At 34.2% G+C, this 20,996-nt stretch overlaps 2 protein-coding genes across 8 annotated transcripts in view; one reads left to right on the forward strand and one right to left on the reverse strand.

The window, feature by feature from the left end:
* Positions 1–687: 687 nt before the first annotated feature.
* LOC115229748 (lariat debranching enzyme-like) lies at positions 688–15,346 on the forward strand. Of its 4 annotated transcripts, none has more exons than XM_029800053.2 (9): positions 689–1,271; positions 7,071–7,285; positions 7,608–7,732; positions 8,444–8,524; positions 9,772–9,857; positions 10,040–10,264; positions 12,562–12,639; positions 12,825–12,961; positions 13,110–15,346. In XM_029800053.2, the coding sequence occupies exons 2-9, from the start codon at positions 7,089–7,091 to the stop codon at positions 13,639–13,641; spliced, it is 1,461 nt and encodes a 486-aa protein (XP_029655913.1). In that variant the 5' UTR covers positions 689–1,271; positions 7,071–7,088; the 3' UTR covers positions 13,642–15,346. The 4 variants fall into 4 exon arrangements, with proteins under 4 accessions (XP_029655924.1, XP_029655913.1, XP_029655921.1 ...); XM_029800061.2 differs by lacking the exon at positions 689–1,271 and adding an exon at positions 1,471–1,748; XM_036515343.1 differs by lacking the exon at positions 689–1,271 and adding an exon at positions 2,292–2,308.
* The window catches only part of LOC115229726 (GTPase-activating protein and VPS9 domain-containing protein 1), a 92,779-nt gene continuing 85,829 nt past the window's right edge, over positions 14,047–20,996 (reverse strand). For all 4 annotated transcript variants that reach the window (XM_029800039.2, XM_029800044.2, XM_029800048.2 and 1 more), the window contains 4 exons: positions 20,063–20,129; positions 18,242–18,356; positions 15,796–15,934; positions 14,047–15,193 (listed from right to left, as the gene is read on the reverse strand). In XM_029800039.2, coding sequence (XP_029655899.1) covers positions 14,930–15,193; positions 15,796–15,934; positions 18,242–18,356; positions 20,063–20,129 — 585 coding nt within the window. In that variant the 3' untranslated portion in view covers positions 14,047–14,929. The remainder of the gene's footprint in view (positions 15,194–15,795; positions 15,935–18,241; positions 18,357–20,062; positions 20,130–20,996) is intronic.

The following is a 20,996-nucleotide window of genomic DNA, read 5'->3' on the forward strand; positions in this document are numbered from 1 at the left end:
CATGCAACATTATTCACTCTTCTGCAGATGATACTACCCTTTATTATTCCCTAATATTTCCAACCATGTGTCATCCACATGCAAGCCTGATACCACATGCGAAACATGCATTTACTACATAAACAGACACCTTGAAAGCATCCTCCAAACATTGAACCACTTTAAACACAAGCATAATACAAATAGAGCCCTTATGTTTATTCCAAATGCTAGGCCTCACTATTTCCAAAGATCTCTACTGGTGAAAGCATATCTTTAATAAAGCTAGGACATCTCAACAACTGGCTCTTCTCTTCAGAGCTAGGAAAGACTTCAGTCCCCAACAACTGCAGATATTCTACAAAGCTCAGGTTAGATGCATAAAAGAGTATTGCTCCTACATCTGGGACAGTGTTGCAGCTGTACATGTGCATGCACATACACACATGCACACACACTCTGAAAATTTACCTTCAGAATTGGCGCTTCTTGTCAATTTCTGATCTAACTGGCAATCTTTCAGTATTGGTTAACAATATCTATTTCTTTATTACCCACAAGGGGCTAAACACAGAGGGGACAAACAAGGACAGACATAGGTATTAAGTCGATTACATCGACACCAGTGCGTAACTGGTACTTAATTTATCGACCCCGAAAGGATGGAAGGCAAAGTCGACCTCGGCGGATAACAATATCATTCACCCTAACATCTTGCCCCCATGACATAGATAAAGAGACTAGGCTGTAAAAGGGAGTGAATGACGTCTTCTCACACCGCAACTCTGTATACTAATAACGAAGGATCGCCCAGATCAATTCTCTAGATTATCATTAATCCTCAGGTAATTGCTGAGCGAACAGACATGACTAAAAGTGAATATGAAGTAGAAGCAGCGATATTATTCTTGCCGTCATACCATAATTAAAAGCATTCCAGTTGTTTACGTTAAAGTAAATTATTCGTTTCGTTTACCCAGGATAGCCAAGTTTATTTTTGTACATTTCTGACTTAATTTTTTAATACAGCATTTATATATATCCTTAAAAAGAAAGATTGTCCTGACGTGTCATTTTTTAAAACTAGTATAAATTGGCGGTTATTTCTACGAGGCTGATCGCCCACGTAGCTGTAGAAGCTCTGTCGTTGGCTCGACCCCTCTCTACGTGTTCGTCGCAAAGACGAAGCATTTTCGTAAATTTGTTTGGTTTCTTACAAAGCTAAAACAAAACCTTAGTTTCGTAAACCAGTATGCTAGCTCTGCTTGCATAGTTTTATCACGTTTCACATTGTAAGTGGCATCAATATTTTTAATTTTAAACTTTATTATTAATTATGAAATTAATCGATTATATGAAATATCACTGTGTTTCATCCGTGTGCTAAACGTTTCTCCTTTGCCATAGAATGATCATAGTTTTCTATATATAATTCCACTGCTGATGTTGCCTATCTACAAACAATCTCTTCTACTTTTATTTTCTCATCTTATATAGTATTTCAATTTCTTCATTTACGTTAGTAATTTTAAACAGTAAACAGACATCAGATACTGTGTGTAGGGAACTGCTTTATAGACTATTTGGTAATATTTTGTTCTTGAATGTGTTGATATAACAAGTTCTCTTAAATCTTCGTTGCTAATTAACTTAAGAAAAGCTCTGATCATGCAAACTTATGCGCGAAAGCGTTTCAGCTGTGATCATCCTGCCCCTTTCTCAAGCACAGTGTATCCAGAAGCATTCATTTCTTTTTCCCTTTGAAGACGGTAACTATAATTTGATAGATTTTGTTGTATATTGTGGGTCGAGCGAACACGTATAAGCTCTTACGTTGGCTCGTGTATATGTAATCGTTTTGGGTTAGTTTTGTTGGTAAATTTTTACCGTTTTGTTTAATAATCAATATTTAAAGACATACATCCAATGATGTCCAACTATTAACACCTACTTAATATGAAAAATATAAACTTTAGCGTGGGGGTGAGGTGGTAAAAATTTACCGATCGGGAGACATTAACACGTTTTAGGTAATATTCTGATCTAAAAAGAAACGTAAATATTAAGGTGTTTAATCTTAGCATTTCAATATTCAAAGTTAACATTATGAAAAGTTGCAAGTGAGAACTTAGTTTTTGATACCTCGGCAAGCTTGCTTAAAAATTGTCAAGACAAACGCGCTTATTTGAATCATAAATAAGAGGATGGAACTATCATCGTCGATTTTTGAAGTTGTTCTAAATACTTAAAGTAACTCAGTGCACTGTTCATTTAGTAATTTTTGGCAACGAAATATTTCAGGTAAACTGAAGTGGTAAACGATTCTAAGGTCGTGTTACCAAATTTTGGTCTCCGTTGTTTACTTTGATTAACGATTTATTTTTTAAAGTAATACTCAAACATATGCAACTTTAGATCATTTTTCATAAAAATTTGTTATAAAAGGGGAAGACCATGTATACTCTCTCAGTCACACACACATCTTTAGAAGATGATTCGTAATGCTATTTGTGATATTTGTTATTCCTTAAGATGGGCAAAATTATTTTTTGGCCACCTAACCTTTTCGAAGCTTTTTTTGTTTTCAGTCTATTGTCTATATCATTCTTTTTAATAACTTCTAACGAATTTTATCCAGCAATTCAATTAAACGACCAACTAGCACGATCAAACTAGAAAATTAGCAAGCACCAAGTTGAACTGGAACCTACAACACGTAAGCACTGTGCTTACATGATGTGGAAATGTTAACTGTTTAGTCATACAGTCATTGACCTTGCTCTACTTGGCTTCAAATTTTTACTGTTATTTTTATTTTTTTACAAGCCTGAGATAATGTGGAGTGTGGCAAAATCCCTCTACAAAGGTTATGTACGTCCTCTAAATATATGATCCAACATGTTATAAACCCGAGTAAGTTTGATCTGCCTCATACTGCCTAGAAAAGATAGAATAAAGTCCTCAGTAAATTTGTTGATTTACTATGCCATAAATTCTAATGAACTAATACATTTAGCTATCATTTTGCAGTTAGAACCAGTTTACTGTTCACAGAAACTACCATGAGAATTGTCTTGAATTCTGTCGTTAGGAATTACAATACAAAAATACAAGTAAGAAAAAACAGAAATTAGTGTCCTAAATCCTATTTATTCTGTCTTAAATAAGCTCCATATATGAATTTAATTAACCTGATAAACCACACATCAGCACATATTTTCCCTTGCATCACCTGTTTTACCATCTCATTTTGTTTTGTGAATTAGAAATGCTTTTCTGAAAACTGTCATGTTCACACTGTTTATTTTGTAGTAATTTTTACAAAACAAATATATATATATATATATATATATATATATATACACACACAAAAGTAATACATTGTCTCATAAGTTATTAGTCTTATTTGTGTAGCTTCTCTCATATAATTAGTATAGTTATTTGCTAATTCTACTTATTAGTCTGATTATTCCTTCCCAAATCACATTCAATGATTTTTAAAAATTCCCCTTCATGTACACTATAAAATAGCCATCAGTGCATCATAGTGAATGCAAATATATGACAATAGGCCAAATTAACTGTGGCATTCATCTGAAGATATCTCTTATGTCTGTACTGATTGTCATAGGCTGATGACGGGTTAATAACAAGACTATATCGGTATTGAAGTAAGGCGGCTAGTTTATTCAAAATATATTTTGAATAAATGTAGCTTGTTCTGTTGAAGGTTGTTGGTATTTTTTAGGTAACATCTTTCATCTTTCACCATGTGAATCATTTGCTTCAGCTTTTTAGGGAAATTTCAAATCTCACCAAAGTTAAATTTACATTTCATCCTTTCAGAATTGGTAAAATAAAACCAATCTGAAGTTGTGGGAATTAACAGAATTGTTAGAGCATAGAACAAGATGTCTTGTGGTGTTTGTTTGAGCCCTTTGCGTTCTGAGATTTTGGTTTATAGACTTGATCCATTGCCCAGTTTAACTGCTGTATCATTATTAAGAGTTCACTCAGATGCAAACATTTGGGCCTGATTTAAGAATATCTTCCTCCTTTTCTCCCACCAGTTTCAGAGGCTCTGAAAAATAAAGGGTCCTATGTTCTACCTTTTCTTCCTTGACTAAGCTGAGATAGTGATGTTTTGCAGTCTCTTTATTTTTCTTAATTAGCTTCATTTGTTCTTCCGAGAAGTTATTAAATTTCAACTTAAATTTGTTTTTTACAAGACCTTAAACATAGACATGAACACACATCCACACATATTCATTTGATTAGCATCCATTTTTTCATGCTAGCATGGTTTTGGATGGAGATTTAATGCAGAATCTTATGGTTGGATGGTCTTCCTGTTGGCAATCCATACTTGTTTTTCAAGTAAAGAGTATCTGTATTGCATAGGTCTTTGAAAGCAGAGTGACTACTCTTGATGCCAACAAAGAATCCAACATCAACATTGTTTCATTAAAGCAGTATAAAGCATAGAACATTTATTGATGCATATTTGTGTGTGCACTTACACACATGCAATGGGCTTCATACAGTTTCTGTCTACTGAATTATCTTACAAGATGTTAGTTGGCCTGGGGGTAGACAATCAGACACTTAATCATGATGCTATGTAATGGGACTGAACTTGAAACCATATGATTGTGAAGTGGACTTTTTAACCACACACCTATACTTGCACCTATATATATATATATATATATATATACACAGACTCATTACAAAATATAAAGTTATATCTTGAGTGACAACAACACTCAAGATATACAATGGACTGGAAATAGAAGTGCTCCAATGAGCTGTATACACTTTTTTATCTTAGGGGAGGCAACAGGAGCAACAACCACAGGATAATCTGTTGCTTGACTGAGGAAAGATAAGTTCAAATGACCCGTCCTTGTTTTCTTTGTATCGTCCATCTGGGTGTTTTGTTGTCCCTCTTTGTATCACCTAGCTGTCCGGATGTTTTGCGTTCTTGTCCCATTTTGTATTTTTTATATCTATGTATAATGTGTGTATATATATATCATCATCATCGTTTAATGTCCGCTTTCCATGTTGGCATGGGTTGGATGATTTGACTTAGGTTTGGCGAACCAGATGGCTGCACCAAGCTCCAATCTGATCTAGCAGAGTTTCTGCAGCTGGATGCCCTTCTTAATGCCAACCACTCCAAGAGTGTAGTGGGTGCTTTTATGTGCCACCGGCACGAGGGCCAGTAAGACGGTACTAGCAACAGCCACGCTCAAATGGTGCTTTTTATGTGCCACCTGCACAGGAGCCAGTCCAGCGGCATTGGCAATGACCTCGCTTGAATGTTTTTTCACGTGCCAGTAAGTCAACGCAGGTAACGATCACACTCGAATGGTGCTTTTTACATGCCACCGGCACGGAAGCCAGTTCGTTGCTCTGGCAACGATCACACTCGGATGGTACTCTTAGCGTTTCACAAGCATGGATGCCTGTCATCGAATTTGATTTCGATTGCCTCAACAGGTCTTCGCAAGCAGAGTTTAGTGTCCAATGAAGGAAAGGCACTCATAAGTGGGCTGGTTACACCCCTGGCATAGGCCACAAGGTTATGGTCTCACTTGGTTTGCTGAGTCTTCTCAAGCACAGCATATTTTCAAAGGTCCCGGTCACCAGTCATTGCCTCAGTGAGGCCCAATGTTCAAAGGTCATGCTTCACCACCTCATCCCAGGTCTTCCTGGGTCTATCTCTTCCACAGGTTCCCTCAACCGCTAGGGTGTGGCACTTTATATAAATAAGGATAAAATCGATATTTAAATACTAATCTTCTCAGGTGGCCAGCATGGGAATAAAAACCTTCAAAGGTAATAATTAGTTACAATTATAATTTTAACTAATAGTATGAACTTTTTTACCCTGTTACTTTTACTCCCTCCCCTCAGCAGTCATTCAAATAGCTCTTTTGTCTTAATAACAGTCAATCACACAGTAATTTCCCTTTGTATAATGGTCATTTTTCATAGCATTTTTCCAATGGCCAGATAACTGAAGAGATGATGGCATAGATTTATCATGGCTACCGAATAATTGTCACATATTACATTTACAGATAAATTCCTCTATTTACATAATATCGAGGTCTCTTTCATTCTTTTGTTGTCTTACCATTTTTATCAATATATATAGTACAGGTTGTACTATTCACCCTTTTAATCAGAGATTAATAAAAGCACGGCTCACAAGACTGCCATTCAGGTGATTTTCTTGAGTCACCATCTCACCTTTGTACACCACTCTATCAGCTGAGTGGACTGAAGCAAGATGAAATGAAGTGTTTTGCTTAAGAACACAATACACAGCTGGTCTGGCAGCCAAAACTATGATCTCACAATCATGAGTGCCAACACCCTAATCACTAGACCATGCACCTTCTGGTTTCTTAGCTTTTTATTATTTTATTCAAAATTAAATCAGTCTCAAGGAAAATTCAACCTTAGTTTTCTCTCTTTCTTATCAACACATGACACACAATTATTGTGGAGTTAGATGATAGTTCTTCTGCCATCCATCTTAAACTATATCTGTATCCAAAAGACTCAGGTCTGAGTGCTCTGTTAGCTTTCTGCCTACGTCACTGGTGCAAGCAAAAACAAAACTATTTGAATGTATCCTCTCAAAGAAATGAAACAAAAATTTCTGAGTTAAATATTTTCTGTGGTAAGAAACTTGCTTCGCAACTACATGGTTCCAGATTCAATCCCAATGCATGGTACCTTGGGCAAGTGTCTTCTACTATAGCCTTGGGTTGACCAAAGCCTTGTGAGTGGATTTGGTGATAGCCAGAAACTGAAAGAAGCCTATTGTGTACATACATATAAATATATATATGTATGTTTTCATGTCTGTGTTTGTTCCCCCTCCCCATTGCTTGACAACCATTTTTGGTGTGTTTTTGTGCCTATAATTTAGCAGTACAGCAAATTAAAATAACCAAGTCAATTCACTCAACTAAAATTCTTCAAGGTAGTGCTCCAGCATGGCCACAGTCTAATGACTGAAACAAATAAAAGTTGTTATGAATATAACATAATCTTTTCTTTTTCTATTTCAGTTTTGGTCTAACATAGAAATGAAGATTGCTGTTGAGGGTTGTGCTCATGGAGAGCTGGACAAAATTTATGAAACTATTCAGTATATTGAAAAGAAAGAAAACACCAAGGTTGATCTACTCTTAATTTGTGGTGATTTTCAAGCTGTCAGATATGAAAGTGATATGAAATGTATGGCTGTACCAAAGAAATTTCAAAAAATGAATTCATTTTATAAGTATGTATTTATTTTGTTGTTTTAAAATACTAATCATTAGATTTTACTGAGGACATAAAAATTTACTTTGAATATAAGCACTCTTAAGTTAATAAGTATATCATATTAAAGAACAGGTATGGTTTTTTTTTAATTGCAACTAAAAAAAACGTTGAGAAATATTTTCCAATAATTTTACTTACTTTCTACAATTATTATATTGAGTACATCATTAGAAATACATTTCTTTAAATTTGCATCAAGTTTTACTTCCTAGTCTTCAATTTAAAAGCAGTTAGCCATTTTGGATTGTGAGTTATTGATGTTAATACTCTTTCTCTAGGTATTATAATGGGGAAAAAGTTACTCCAGTTCTCACAATTATCATTGGAGGGAATCATGAAGCCTCCAATTACATGCAAGAATTACCTTATGGTGGCTGGTTGGCTCCAAATATTTATTATCTTGGTAAGTTAATGATTCAGTCATGTCATTACTAAAGAAATATTACCAGTTGTTGTTTATATTTTGATATCAAATTTGTTTTTTCAACTCTTTCAATTTGTTTACGGTGTTGTGTAGTGCCAGGTCAGGACATGCAGTAATGAATCATATAAGTTGAAGTGTTAGTCTACATAACATAATACTTCTGTGTGTATGCATGGGCACATTCAAGATGGAGTAACAAATTCAAAAAAGATTTATAACTTAATATGCTCTGTGAATGAAAAATTACCACTTTAGCCACCATAGCTTCTACATGATTCTAACTACACATAGTCTCTTGGCAATTACTCTCTATACTTTCCACCAGAAAGTCATAGCTAGGAATTGTTCACTAAAATGAAAAAGTATAGCCATGTGGGTGAAGTTCACCTCCCAACCACATGGTCACAGGTTCAGTCCCACTGTACAGCACCTTCGGTAAGTGTTTTCTACAACAGCCTTGAGCTAACCAAAGCCTTGTGAATGAATTTGGTAAGTGCGAACTAAGTCCATCGTGTGTGTGTGTGTGAAAGTTCTCATGTCTCTTTGTCTGGGCTTCATATGATTATATTTTAGGGTAATTTTTTTACTTAAATATTCAGTAACTGTTTGACAATACTGAACTAGATAAAATGGCTGAAGAGTGTAAAGATAACTTAATTTGTCATGCAGTGGTTTTGTTTTCTGTTATAGGTTATGCTTCTATTGTTCAGTTTGGTGGTGTCCGTATTGGTGGATTATCAGGGATTTATAAAGGGCAAGATTTTTATAGAGGTAAAACTACATTGATATAATAATTTTCCAACATTAATATGAAAACATGCAAGGAATTTTTTTCCTTCCCTATCTGACTTAATCCCTCACCTGTTAACTAGTAAACCTCATATTCTGTGTCTTAATTATACTCATCATCATCATCATTTAATGTTGTATTCTTTGCACAAAATGGTTTCTGTGACTATTTATAATCTACTATATCTTTAAGACTTCAGTTTGTTTTGAAAATCTCTGTTTCTCATCCTTCTGATATTATCTGTGGGTTCTCTCCCAAACATTTCTAACTATTGTCATCTTCTTTACTGTGTTTTCCCTGTTGAGGAGACTTTCATCTTTCCAAGATGTCTTGTATCTCTGCCATTTTGGATTGTTCTAATCCAATCTTCTTCAAATGCTGAACTAAACTAAACTATTTCTGTCCTTGAAAGGTGAAGCATTAGATATAAAAACAAAAATATTCAGATTTTGTTACTTCCATTTGGCCTTACAATGGTGAAAATTGATTACTCTGCTTTTGGAGGAATTTCATCACAGATTTTTTTCAAAAAGTTATTAGTTAATAAAACATTTAAGTTAGCAAATGCTACAGCAGTGGCAGTTTGGTTGCTGCTAGTAGAATCAAATAATGTAAGAGTGTATTGAGTTGCTAAGTCATCATCATCATCATCATCAATTAACGTCCGCTTTCCATGCTAGCATGGGTTGGACGGTTCAACTGGGGTCTGGGGAGCCCGAAAGCTGCACCAGTCCAGTCAGATCTGGCAGCGTTTCTACAGCTGGATGCCCTTCCTAACGCCAACCACTCCGAGAGTGTAGTGGGTGATTTTATGTGCCACCGACACAGGTGCCAGACGAGGCTGGCAAACGGCCACGCTCAGATGGTGTTTTTTATGTGCCACCGACACAGGTGCCAGACGAGGCTGGCATCTCTTTACTGTACATTTTGAATCTAATACAAGGGCTGAATTTTTAAGAAACATTGAAAGATGTCAGTAGATAACAACAGAAAAGATTCATAATAAGAAGGCAACAGGATGGTATGAATTGCAATAGTTTAATATCTTGACTCAAAAAAGTTAGAATCCGAAACTTTAAATTTATTTGAGATCCACAATTTTTATTTCTAGCAGATCTTTACATTTTTCAATATTAAAGCGATGCATATAACGATTGCATAATAATTGTGTTTTAAATATATTATTTTGTGATCAAAATAAATGAATTTTGTCATTCTCATATTGTAGGCCATTATGAACATCCACCTTACACAGAAGAGACAAAACGATCTGTCTACCATGTTCGGAACTTAGAATTTTTCCGAATGAAACAGGTAATTGTAAGATAGAGAATGATCATTAAGATAGCTTTTAAATTTATTCCTATATCTTTCAAAAGAAAAAAAAATGCCAGGACTAAAATGTTTTAAACTGCTGCTTTGTTTAAATTTTCTTTTTAACATTTCATTATAGAAAGCTGTCACTAAACAATTTATGTAATTGTATCTATTTACAGATCAAGCGGCATGTTGATATAATGTTATCACATGACTGGCCACGTGGAATTCATAAATATGGGGATCTCAGAGATCTCCTTCGAAAGAAGAAATTTCTGGAAAATGACATTGAGACTAACACATTAGGTAGTCCACCTGCTGAGGAACTTCTTCACCTCCTTCAACCAACATACTGGTTTTCTGCCCATCTACATGTAAAATTTTCTGCTATTGTGCCTCATAGGGTAAATATGTTTTAAATAATTATTAAACTCTTCAAACAATAGATCTCAACATCTAAACGTCCCCTTTTTTATGTTTGCATGGGCCAGAGGGAATTTGTTGAGAAAAATTTTCCATGCCGGGATGCCCTTCCTGTCAGTAATCACCTTCTCCAAGTAAAGTAATATTTTCCGATGGCCAGATGTTTTTACAGAGAATTGGAAATGAAGGGCACTGCTTGCTCAACACTGATACTCACAACTGTCACATCATATCAAGATAAGGAGATACATACTCATGTCAATATAGTGTGGACACATGGCCTAGTTGTTAGGGTGTTGCACTCATGACAACGAAATCTTAGTTTCAATTTCTAGACTGGGTGGTGCATTCTTGAGAAAAACACTTCATCTCGTTTTGCTCTGCAATCACTTCAACACTTGATATGTGGTACACTGTGCACCTGTTCAGGTAATGTTGATTTGACAGAAGGAATGAGCTAATGTAAAGCACATACATTTGATCACTATAAACAAATCATTTGTATAGGCCATTCAGTAAAAGTTGAACGCTCATATGTCATCTTTGACAGGAGAGTCCATCATATATATATACTACAGGCTTCTTCCAGTTTCTGTCTGCTAGATCCACTCACCAGGCTTTAGTCAACCCAAGGCTAGAGTAGAAAACACTTGCTCAAAGTACCACAATAAGACTGAACCTGAAAATATGTAAACTTCTCAACTGCATAGTTCATGCCTGTACCTTATAATAGTATTAGATACATATGAATTAAGGTGAAGTCAAACATTTTCTTTTTTATTGAAACTTACACAGATACACTTTCCATTATATCATCATATTTTTACAGATTCAAAAGATGAATAATTTCTCAATCATAATAGAGGCAAGCTTAGCTGTGGGTTGGTTTCAATCCCAGTGCATGGCACCTTGGACTTTACTTAATTTAGGGCTATAGTAGATGGAAACTGAAGGAAGCCAGTCATATGCATATAACACACACATGAACCTGTGTTTGTTTACATTTGTGCTCTAGGTAAACTCCGAGCAGTATTGCTGGTGTCACTTCTTTCAACAAATTGTTTGCTCACTTCACACCTCCAAAGACATGTAAAATAAGACATCCCTTCCTTAAAAAGATTTTAAAAATTAATGGCAGGAAGGGCCCTCAGTAATATATTTTTGTGTAAGCCTGTGTTAACATGAAAAGATGGATGTAAAATCAGACATATGAACATTCTGTTTACAAAGTGAAAATTTTAAGGCAAATTCTTGATGTTTAAGATACTATGATGTTACTGTGAGATAATTGAAAAAAAAAATCCTCAAAGGCTGACGCTTTAGGCCCAATACAGCTTGTCACCAGTGTTGCTGCAGGTTTTGCTGTTTGATAGCCAGAAGGGAAGCTTAGTGATTATCAGTTCTAACCTTTTAAACTCTAACATTTTTGCCATTCCACTACCCTAGATTTTTTTTTTTTTTTTTTATGACCCTGAAAGGCTGAAACTAATCTCCCTGTTTCCACTTGTGTCAGTTATTTACCAAAAGACTTGTACACATTGATTCCTGTTTGAATTTCTTTTCAGTACATCTAGATACCACTTCCTTTGTCCTCTTCACATGTTTTCCTGCATAGACAATTGTTTTTGGAAGCTGATGATGAGCATTTGCACAATATGACCAGTCCATCACAGCTGATGTGTAAATATAGACTCAAAGAATGGTATAGTGCCTCACTCTTGCACAATAATATTCCTCTAAGGCAACGAGCTGGCAAAATTGTTGGCATGCCAGGTATTTCATCTGTCTTTAGGTTCTGAGTTCACACTCTGCTGAGGTCGACTTCGCCTTTCATCCTTTCTGGGTCAATAAATTAAGTACCAGTTGCATCTGGGGTTGATCTAATCGACTGGCCCCCTCCCCAAAAATTTTGGGCATTGTGCCAAGAGTAGAAAAGAATATTCCTCTATCTGTTCTGCCACTGGAGGTGCAGGGTTTCTTCAAATATCTCTGGTACTATTTTTCTACAACTTAGAATAAATGACCATCTTAAATCTAACCTTCTGTGTACATGCTGCTCACTATAACTTGGTCTATAATAACACATACATTTCTTAACAGACATAAGATGATAGCTCTTTGATCGCATTTCTGATATCAAAATAGCCTTTTCCTGACAAAGTAAGGTCCAAGGTTTTAGCCAGGTCTCCTTTCACTAGAGTCCCTTCATCCACATTATTTCTAAACTTACATTTGCTTACTGTTTTGTTTTCTTATTTTTTTTTTCATAAATTTCTAGACTGAAAGTGGTGAATTTAAATCAAAAACCAAATTTCTTTCACTTGATAAATGTTTGCCGAGAAGAGATTTCTTACAGGTAATTGTTTTAGATAATATTTTTAAAAAACAATTTTTTTTAGACATTGCTTAGTTGAATTTGTGATCATAAAGCAAACACTGCAAATCAAATACTTGTAACTTATGATATTTATGTGTCAAAGACAGGAATATTTTTCTACAATTAAATTAATATCAATTTTTTTTTTGTCTTTTCAACTTCAGATTTTAGATATTCCTCACAGAAAACCTTTAAAGCTACAGCTAGACCCTGAATGGTTAGCTGTTCTAAAATCAACTAACCATTTACTAAACTTGCATAGGTCCAACTGTTATATGCCTGGACCTGGAACTGATGAACGGTAAAACTTTTAGATCTTGTCATTGATTGGAATGTTGAATTATTTAATAGACATTGTTCAGCAAAATTACATTTAAATTTGTTAGCTGATGTTGGGTCATTTCATATATTCTTATCAGATTTTTTCTTTTTTATCTATTGGTTCCTAGGTATGATTTCACAGCAACCGATGAAGATATACAAAATATAATTGATGATTTTGGTGGAGATCTTACCATCCCAGAAAATTTTGTGCAAAGTGAAAATGTCTCAGATATACATATCAATGAACAAACAACTTTACTTTGTGATATGTTAGATTTAACAGACCCAAATAGAGTTCTAAATAATATGGACAGTAGTTTCAATAGTAACTCTAATATTAGTATGCAAAATATCACAGATACTGTTCATTCAGAATGTTCTAGTTCTGAAGAAGATAATGTTCACACCAGTTACTTAAAGAATGTAAGTGAAAAGAGCCCTGACCCAACCTCTCCACAAGATCATATACCACAGGCAGAAGTTAACAATGAATCAACTATAGAAACAACAGAGTTATTGGAATCCATTAATTCATCAGGAAGTTCTTCAAATACGTCAAAACGATCTAATACATCTTTAGTTTCACCTGGTGAAAACAAAAAGTTCAAAAGAAGGAATTTAAATATATATTATGACTCAAAGGACAGTATATCTTAATATCAATTTAGTATTGTTTAGTTCCAAGTCAGCCATTGATCAAAGGCATTACAGCTGTGACCATCCCATTTTAATTTCAGCAATAATCTACCTTAGACTACATTCTCCAATATGTCCTCTTAAATTGGTAGAGTATGATTTGAGGGAAATTTGGTTGTTATTTCTAACAGGGCAAGCAGCCATGTAGAGTCTGCTTCATTAGCTCAATTGTTTTAATGTAAATAACTTAGCAAATTATTTTGTTTTTGCTGAAAATTCCTGATTGGGAAAAAAAATACTCATACTGAATATCTTCTGATAAACCATCATTTCATCATCAATAATCTGGAAGGGCTAACAGCAATGAAGATTTACTCATCATCATCAACATATAAAAAAACAAAACAAAAGAAAACGACTATTTTCTTATGACTCACAGTTTTAATAACAGAATAGCCTTTGACAATATTTTTTCTGTAAATGAATATAGTATATGTTATCCAACTGTAGAACTAGGGTAATGTAAAAAGGAAGGAGGCAAGTTTGGCATGAAGGTAGAAGGATCACCAGAAGGAAGTCAAAAAGAAACTTGTTCTTTAATGGTGGCAGGAAAAACAAGCAAATTCACAAAACTGCACATGGAAATCATATACATTCTGTCTATACAAATATTATTTTACAAAGAATTCCAGCAGTTTTTTTTTATGTGTATGTTTATTTTATGCCCTCCATAGCTCCAAGAGTTTAAAGAGCTACATTTGAATAACTTCATATTTAGTGTATTATTATGAAACTAGAATCTGTTTATGATTAAACAATTTAAGAAATGTCAATGTACTGTCACAGCTGAAAATTAACTGACAATGATCTAGCTGAAAAATTTTATTACATGCATCAATTATATGATTGAGCAAATAGCTTACACAACCCTTTCGTTTCTTTAGATTGCACACCTACCTGTTTCGCCCAAATGTCTTCCTGGTGCCAACATACCTATTGTAATGGTCTGCTCCTTCCATTTAGCATAACACAACCCGGGTGCTAGAAGAGGAGACATAATACTACAACTAACTGATACAGCCAGTATTGTAGGTCTGTTACAGAAACCAATACTGATGATGGATGGCATCTGAATAGCTAAACTGGATGAAATAAGTTCTATTATTGTAGCGGTTCCTGTGATATAATCACAGTTGTACAGTGTAGAAATGTCATCACTTAGTCAACAACTAAGCCAAAAATGTTGACAATATTGATTAGTAAGTTTGTCATTTACAACTTTTTATCATTGTAAATTTTGATGGTTCCTTCAATCCATTGTTTTAATGAATTTTACTGCAGAGAAGAACTGCATCCACCAATATTGTTCTTCTCCAGTTACACGCTCACCATAGAAACTGTTAACATATTGGATGGTTGACAATAAACAAGGGGGGTTGGCCTTAATAATAACATAAATGAGCACAGGGAAAAAGTCATCTGCAGCTGGCACTTTTCGGTCATTGGCCATACTCAATAAATTCATAATACATAATGAACAACGATATACACACTGTACTTTATCTTTTGGTGTCTGAAAGAAAATGAAACAGAAAATATTTTTTACCATTTACCAAAGCGAAATAAAAAAAGGCACATTGAAATCACAGAAACATTTGTTATATTAACTGATAAGATAAGGTGGGTATGAAATATGAAATTGAATAAATTTTTATGGGTTTATAAACTTTTTTTGTGTTTAATAATTTTCCTTATCTATAGATAAAAATAGTTTGAAAGCAAGAATCATCTTTTATAACACCAATTCTTTAAAAAAATCAAGAAGTAAAATAGCAGTTCAATAGAATCTTAAGACAATGAATAAGAAATTTATCACGATGGAGTGTATAAAATACTGCTATAGTTGACTATTTCAACTTCAAATGGAATCACTGGACTTCGCAACTATCAGCATAAAGAATGATTCACTAAAATTTTACATTCACTACAACTACAATATTATAAAATGCTTATAAATGAATGAAACAATGAATTAAAGTAGAGAAATGAAAAACTAACCAGTGAGGAAATAAGCTATTTTTTTAACTTGTACTAGTTTTCTAGTAAGGATGAATATTAAATACTATAATACTCTACAAAAATCAAATAAATGGAGGTATTTATACTCATACCAACCTTGTATGCATTTATCATATGGATTTCTCTTTGAGCTGCTGGCCAAGGACACTCAAACTGATATATCTTTGGGATACATAAATCTTTATGTGTAGGAGATATTATTTGAGATAGGTTTTTGATGTGTTCATGAATTAGTCTACAAAAAAATTCACAAAAATTATAAGATGCAATATACTATACTTGCACAAAAGGATTGAAAAAAAAAGGAAAAAAAAAAATTGAACTAAAATAAAGAGATAAGCATACTTGCATACTAGTTCATTTAAGTTTTAACAATGAACCAGTGAAGATTTAGTTGAATTTTCTACAAAATATGATTCAAACTGAGTTTAATAATCAAGAATGTATACACATACACAGCTACGAGAAACATTGATATTTATAAACAATGACTTTCTTAGACATTAGGAGACTAACTGAATAAACTCTTTTACCGATTTGAACCATGCTGGAGTAGTATAGAGTGGGTGGTGTTAGGAAAGGTATACAGCTGTAGAAACCAAGCCAAAAGTGAATGAGATAGCATGGGAAGTGAACATAAATAGGTTGATCAACTTATTTATGTAGAGGCTCTTTGCTTGGCTCAGTACAAGCATGCAGCTGGTCTGAGCCAGTGAAGGAGGAGGCATCTACACAGTTGATCGACCTGCTAGAATAGCAACCAAATCATCCTCAAATTATACATTGTCTTTAAAAAAAAAGACTTTGTATAAAGTGGTCTTAAGTTTCCTGTACATAGGACAAGATGGAGTGGTCTCAGCTGGAATGCCTTTAATCATAGGTCTGCTGAAACAAAACCAACCTAGTGCTAAACAAGAACAACAATTGCCTATTTTTTCAGCCTGTAGCAATCTCATTCAGGACATCATGTAGAAGGTGACATTTTGGCAGTTCACTGGTTTTAGCTAATCAAAAGACCAGAAATATTTCAACCATGTTGGTTATATATATACAGAAGTCAAATCTGTTTCTCTAGCTTAGCTCCTCTCATCTCACCATAATAGAATGTGGTGACCTACCACTACTATTTCCAATGGTATTTCTAATCAGTTTCAATTAGTCTCAATAGGAGGTATGCTTAACTGAACAGACCACCAAGTGACATTATCTCTTTCTGTTAAGTCACACATGTTAATAACACCATTTAAACAACATGAATTATTCAATCAACTTATACAAACACGGCCATTCACATGTTTTGTTTTCAAACACATAAATGTTAACCTTATATAAATGCTGTATATGGAACTTGTCTACAACAATTGTTAGTTATCTGTAAACAGTGAGCTCTATATCATCTGTATGATGTGGAAAATATTCCATCTTTAAAATTCGTTGGAGGCTTGACCCCCATGCCATCTGTCCATTACAGAAATGTTCACGTCGTATCACAACACTGACAGAACTATTTCACCTCCATTAGCCCTACTCTCTTCAACATCGTGCCAGACACACATAAAGGAGGAAAGTGACTTCAAGGCATTCAAACGATACCAGATAAACCACCCACACCCAGATGTGTCTCTGAAAACAATAACCTTCTGCTTCAATGAGCTACAGTTCCCCAGAGCTGACTGTGTATCTCTTTCAGGTGGTGCTATTAAATTAGACATGGCCTGAGTCAACTTCAGCCGAAAATTATCTAAGTAATCTAATCTATGCTGTAACCTTTTAATCAAAGTATGATAACATGGGTAGAGGCTGATATCTGACGGTCGTAAGTATTAAAAAAAATTATTAAAGATTTATATAGAACTACATCCAGAGTATGTCTATAAGCTATTCTGTTTAGACCTGGTTTCTACCTCAAACTGTTCCGTTTTGGAGATGCAATTTTTTTTTTTTAATAAAGCACTCTGTGACAATCTCGGTCCCATGAGTATTGGATAATGGACTTTCAATTGTGTAAAGAAACTGATTGTGGTGAAACCAGAGACAGTGTTGATTATGACGATGGTTGAGATAAATATGGGAGGAGGATAAAATAGTATCGGTGGTTATAATGGTGACAGGAGTGGTAATAATGGTGTTGATGATAGTGTTAGTTGTGTGATGGTGGTTATACTAGTTGTGGTAATGAAAGTGACTGTCATGATAACGATGGTGATGTATGTGGTTGAAGTGAAAGCAATGACAATGCTGCTGATGATGTTAGTAGTTGTGGTAGTGGTGGTGGTGGTTGTCATAGTGCTGTTCCTGTAAAGGAATAATCTCTGATTCAACATGTTATTTGTGCACTAATGTTCTATGGGATGGTCAACAGAAGCTCCTTTTTGTGTGTGATGGTTGGTGATGTTTGATGTTGCTGGTAAAAAGTGAAATGGTGGAGATGAATTTAGTCATTGCTGCTTTTGATATGCAGATGTAGTAGTTGTGATTTCATGCAACCATTATAAAAATATATCACAGTGAAAGTATCTTATATTAGAATATATGTACTTACTGATCCCTCAAAATATCTCCATCTCCATTGGGAAACATGGCATGTGTATAAATTCTTCCCATAACATAGCGCTCCAGAGCAATGCAACTGCTTTGTAACTGACTTTCACTGCAACCTAGAAAATAGATTTTGTTTAAAACAAAACCCCCAAAATTTAACCTTATATTGCAAATATAAATGAGCAAAATCAGTTGAACAGCGGACAAAAGTATTTTGCAGTATTTGGTGACATTCTTTTACATTCAGAGTTCAAACTCTGCTACAGCTGACCTATCATCTATCAGGAGAGAAGGGATTAAAAAAAAAGTAACAGAAATATGATGGAGATGACAATATTTTTTAAGCATTGTTCAACAATGTTTATCTCTAATCATAGAGATGAATTAAAAACTCTATGTGACTGTAAAGGAAGGTGAGGTAAAATAAAAATGAGCCATTTTTAATTAAGGATTAAAAACACATTTTAAGCATTTAGAGAAGAAACCTGACAATGTTTCCATGATAAAAAAAGTTAGAACTAATTTTACAAAAAAGAATAAAATTTACAAAAAGTTCTATTAAAAGAAAATTAAACTGAATCTCAATAGATGAAGCTTATATGTGTGCCAGTGCATATGTATGTATATGTTTTCTTGAAGAGTTCAGCTTTCATTCTAGTACAAATATGATGGGCTAATAGACCAATCTGTTTTTGTTTAGCCCTAATCCTGATCAAGCAGACCAATGACCAAGACATTCCAACCATGATCATCCTGTATTTTTTAGATCTAGCATATCTATGAATACATTAATCAATGTGCCCCCACCACCACATACACTTTTTCTTTTGAGACTTTCAGCAGATGAAGCAATCAGCTCACTTGTCTTACAAAAGTTAGAGAAATTATAAACTGCATACTAGAAGGTCCATATTTAAAATGATTGCATCATAATGAATTCTAATTAAAGTGTACTTGCGAATCATTTATAACAAACCATATGAGGCTAGATCTATTCCTTAAAACATTTAACTGGTTCATATTCACAACCAGTGGTGGCTTGTGTATAGGCACTGTAGCACCCCCTATTTCCACTTGATATTATCAATAACATTCAATATAATGAGTCCTTTTTCCTTTAATTCTTTCTTTATACTTGTATATTATATAATCTTTAAGCTTAATGTCAGTATCCATCCCTTAGTTTACGAAAAATACAAAAATCCTTGTATAGAACTGTGCACTTCACAGTTCCAGCGATGCAATGTTTGGCTGTTGTGCGCAAGCTCACATGTCCAAGATAGGCAGCTTCACGCTAGGAAGAGAGAGCACTGTTGTTCACGCAATGCTAGTGAAAGGTAGTGTTTCTTTTTGACTCCACGTATGTTGTGCTCAAAAACATGTTTATATTCTTGAATGTGATAAAGTGTAGAATTAGATTATTATTCTGCTTCCAGCTTCAGTGTTGCTGCCAGGATTTGAAAAATAGGGCAGATTCCCCACCCCTCATTTATTTTGTGATTTAGGGAGGATTTTTGAAAAACAAGGGGGAATTCACGGTTGTGTTCAGTTAGCAAATTAAACACACTACCAGGGTGGGGCTAAAATGCAAACCAATCAAGTTTAAGTATAAATATTCTTTTTATATGTTCGTTTCCTTTTATACAATATTAAAACAATAGCTAAAAATTTTCTGAAGCAACTCCCCAACTAATTTTATCTATGAGCCACCACTGTTCACAACTAACCACTATTCTTTTTGTCTGCAGATGAAAATACTGGAATAGTGAGTCATTAACTAAAAGCTTAGTCTTCCCAGTTATATAGCAAATTTCTTTCATACCTTGCCAGAGAGCATCTGTTTGAATACTTTGATAAAGTCCATTCAAAAAACGTTCGACTAAATCTTCCTGAAATACAGAAAAGAAAATAATTTAAAGAAATAAAGTAAATAAACAGACTATCTCATCATTCAAAAAGCTTCAAAATTCATTAAAGAAATAACCATTTTCTAATTGGATCAGAAATTCTGGAAAACAATAAATGGGAATTTGTAGTGTTCATGCACATTTTTTTAATAACAAGCACTAAAATTTAACATTTTAACCTAAGTACATTTCTACAAAATCAATTGTTGAATTAGAATTACTATAGAATTTATATATTTTTTTTGTTTTGTTTTTTATCTTGATGATAACCTGAAATGTTATTGAATGTTATATGAAAATTTTTACATATAGTTAGACACCTTAGTCGAATCCTACATGTTACTAACTCTTCTCATTGATACTTTAAAGCCTGTTAAAAGTGTAGATACTATAATACTTGCTCAATAAAAAGCACCAAGTTCCTAAAATAAAATGGTTGCTGACAGGAAACAAAAGAGGCAGTAAAGGAAAATGTGGAATTGACAAGTTGTAGAGAATGCAACTCATTTAGGGGAACAGTAAATCTGAAATAATAAACTGATATATGGTAGACAGGACACTTTAGTCCTATGAACAGTCTTTAGTGCTAATTGCATGACAGAATGTACTCAGTTCAAGCTATGAAGTGGTTAGCAAATAGGAAAGACATCCCTATCTAAAGAATATGTACACAACTACTAATTTTTTTTTTTTTGCTATGTGCATTAGATGTGTTGAAGGACCATCCCAAGTGAACTCTCAATTCAGGTGCTTTAACCTACCTCTGCATTAACACATTAACTAATATATATGCTCCCATTCTCTAAAATACATATCCAGACAGGCACATTTCTTGGTATTTTAACAAAA

Source organism: Octopus sinensis, linkage group LG2, assembly GCF_006345805.1.
Source record: "Octopus sinensis linkage group LG2, ASM634580v1, whole genome shotgun sequence".
Classification (NCBI taxonomy): Eukaryota; Metazoa; Mollusca; class Cephalopoda; order Octopoda; family Octopodidae; genus Octopus; species Octopus sinensis.

Coding starts and splice junctions, on each gene's coding strand:
- LOC115229748 (XM_029800053.2), top strand. CDS start 7,089: ATGAAGATTGCTGTTGAGGGTTGTGCTCATGGAGAGCTGGACAAAATT. Junction 7,286..7,607: donor AAAATGAATTCATTTTATAA/GTATGTATTTAT, acceptor CTCTTTCTCTAG/GTATTATAATGGGGAAAAAG. Junction 12,962..13,109: donor GGACCTGGAACTGATGAACG/GTAAAACTTTTA, acceptor ATTGGTTCCTAG/GTATGATTTCACAGCAACCG.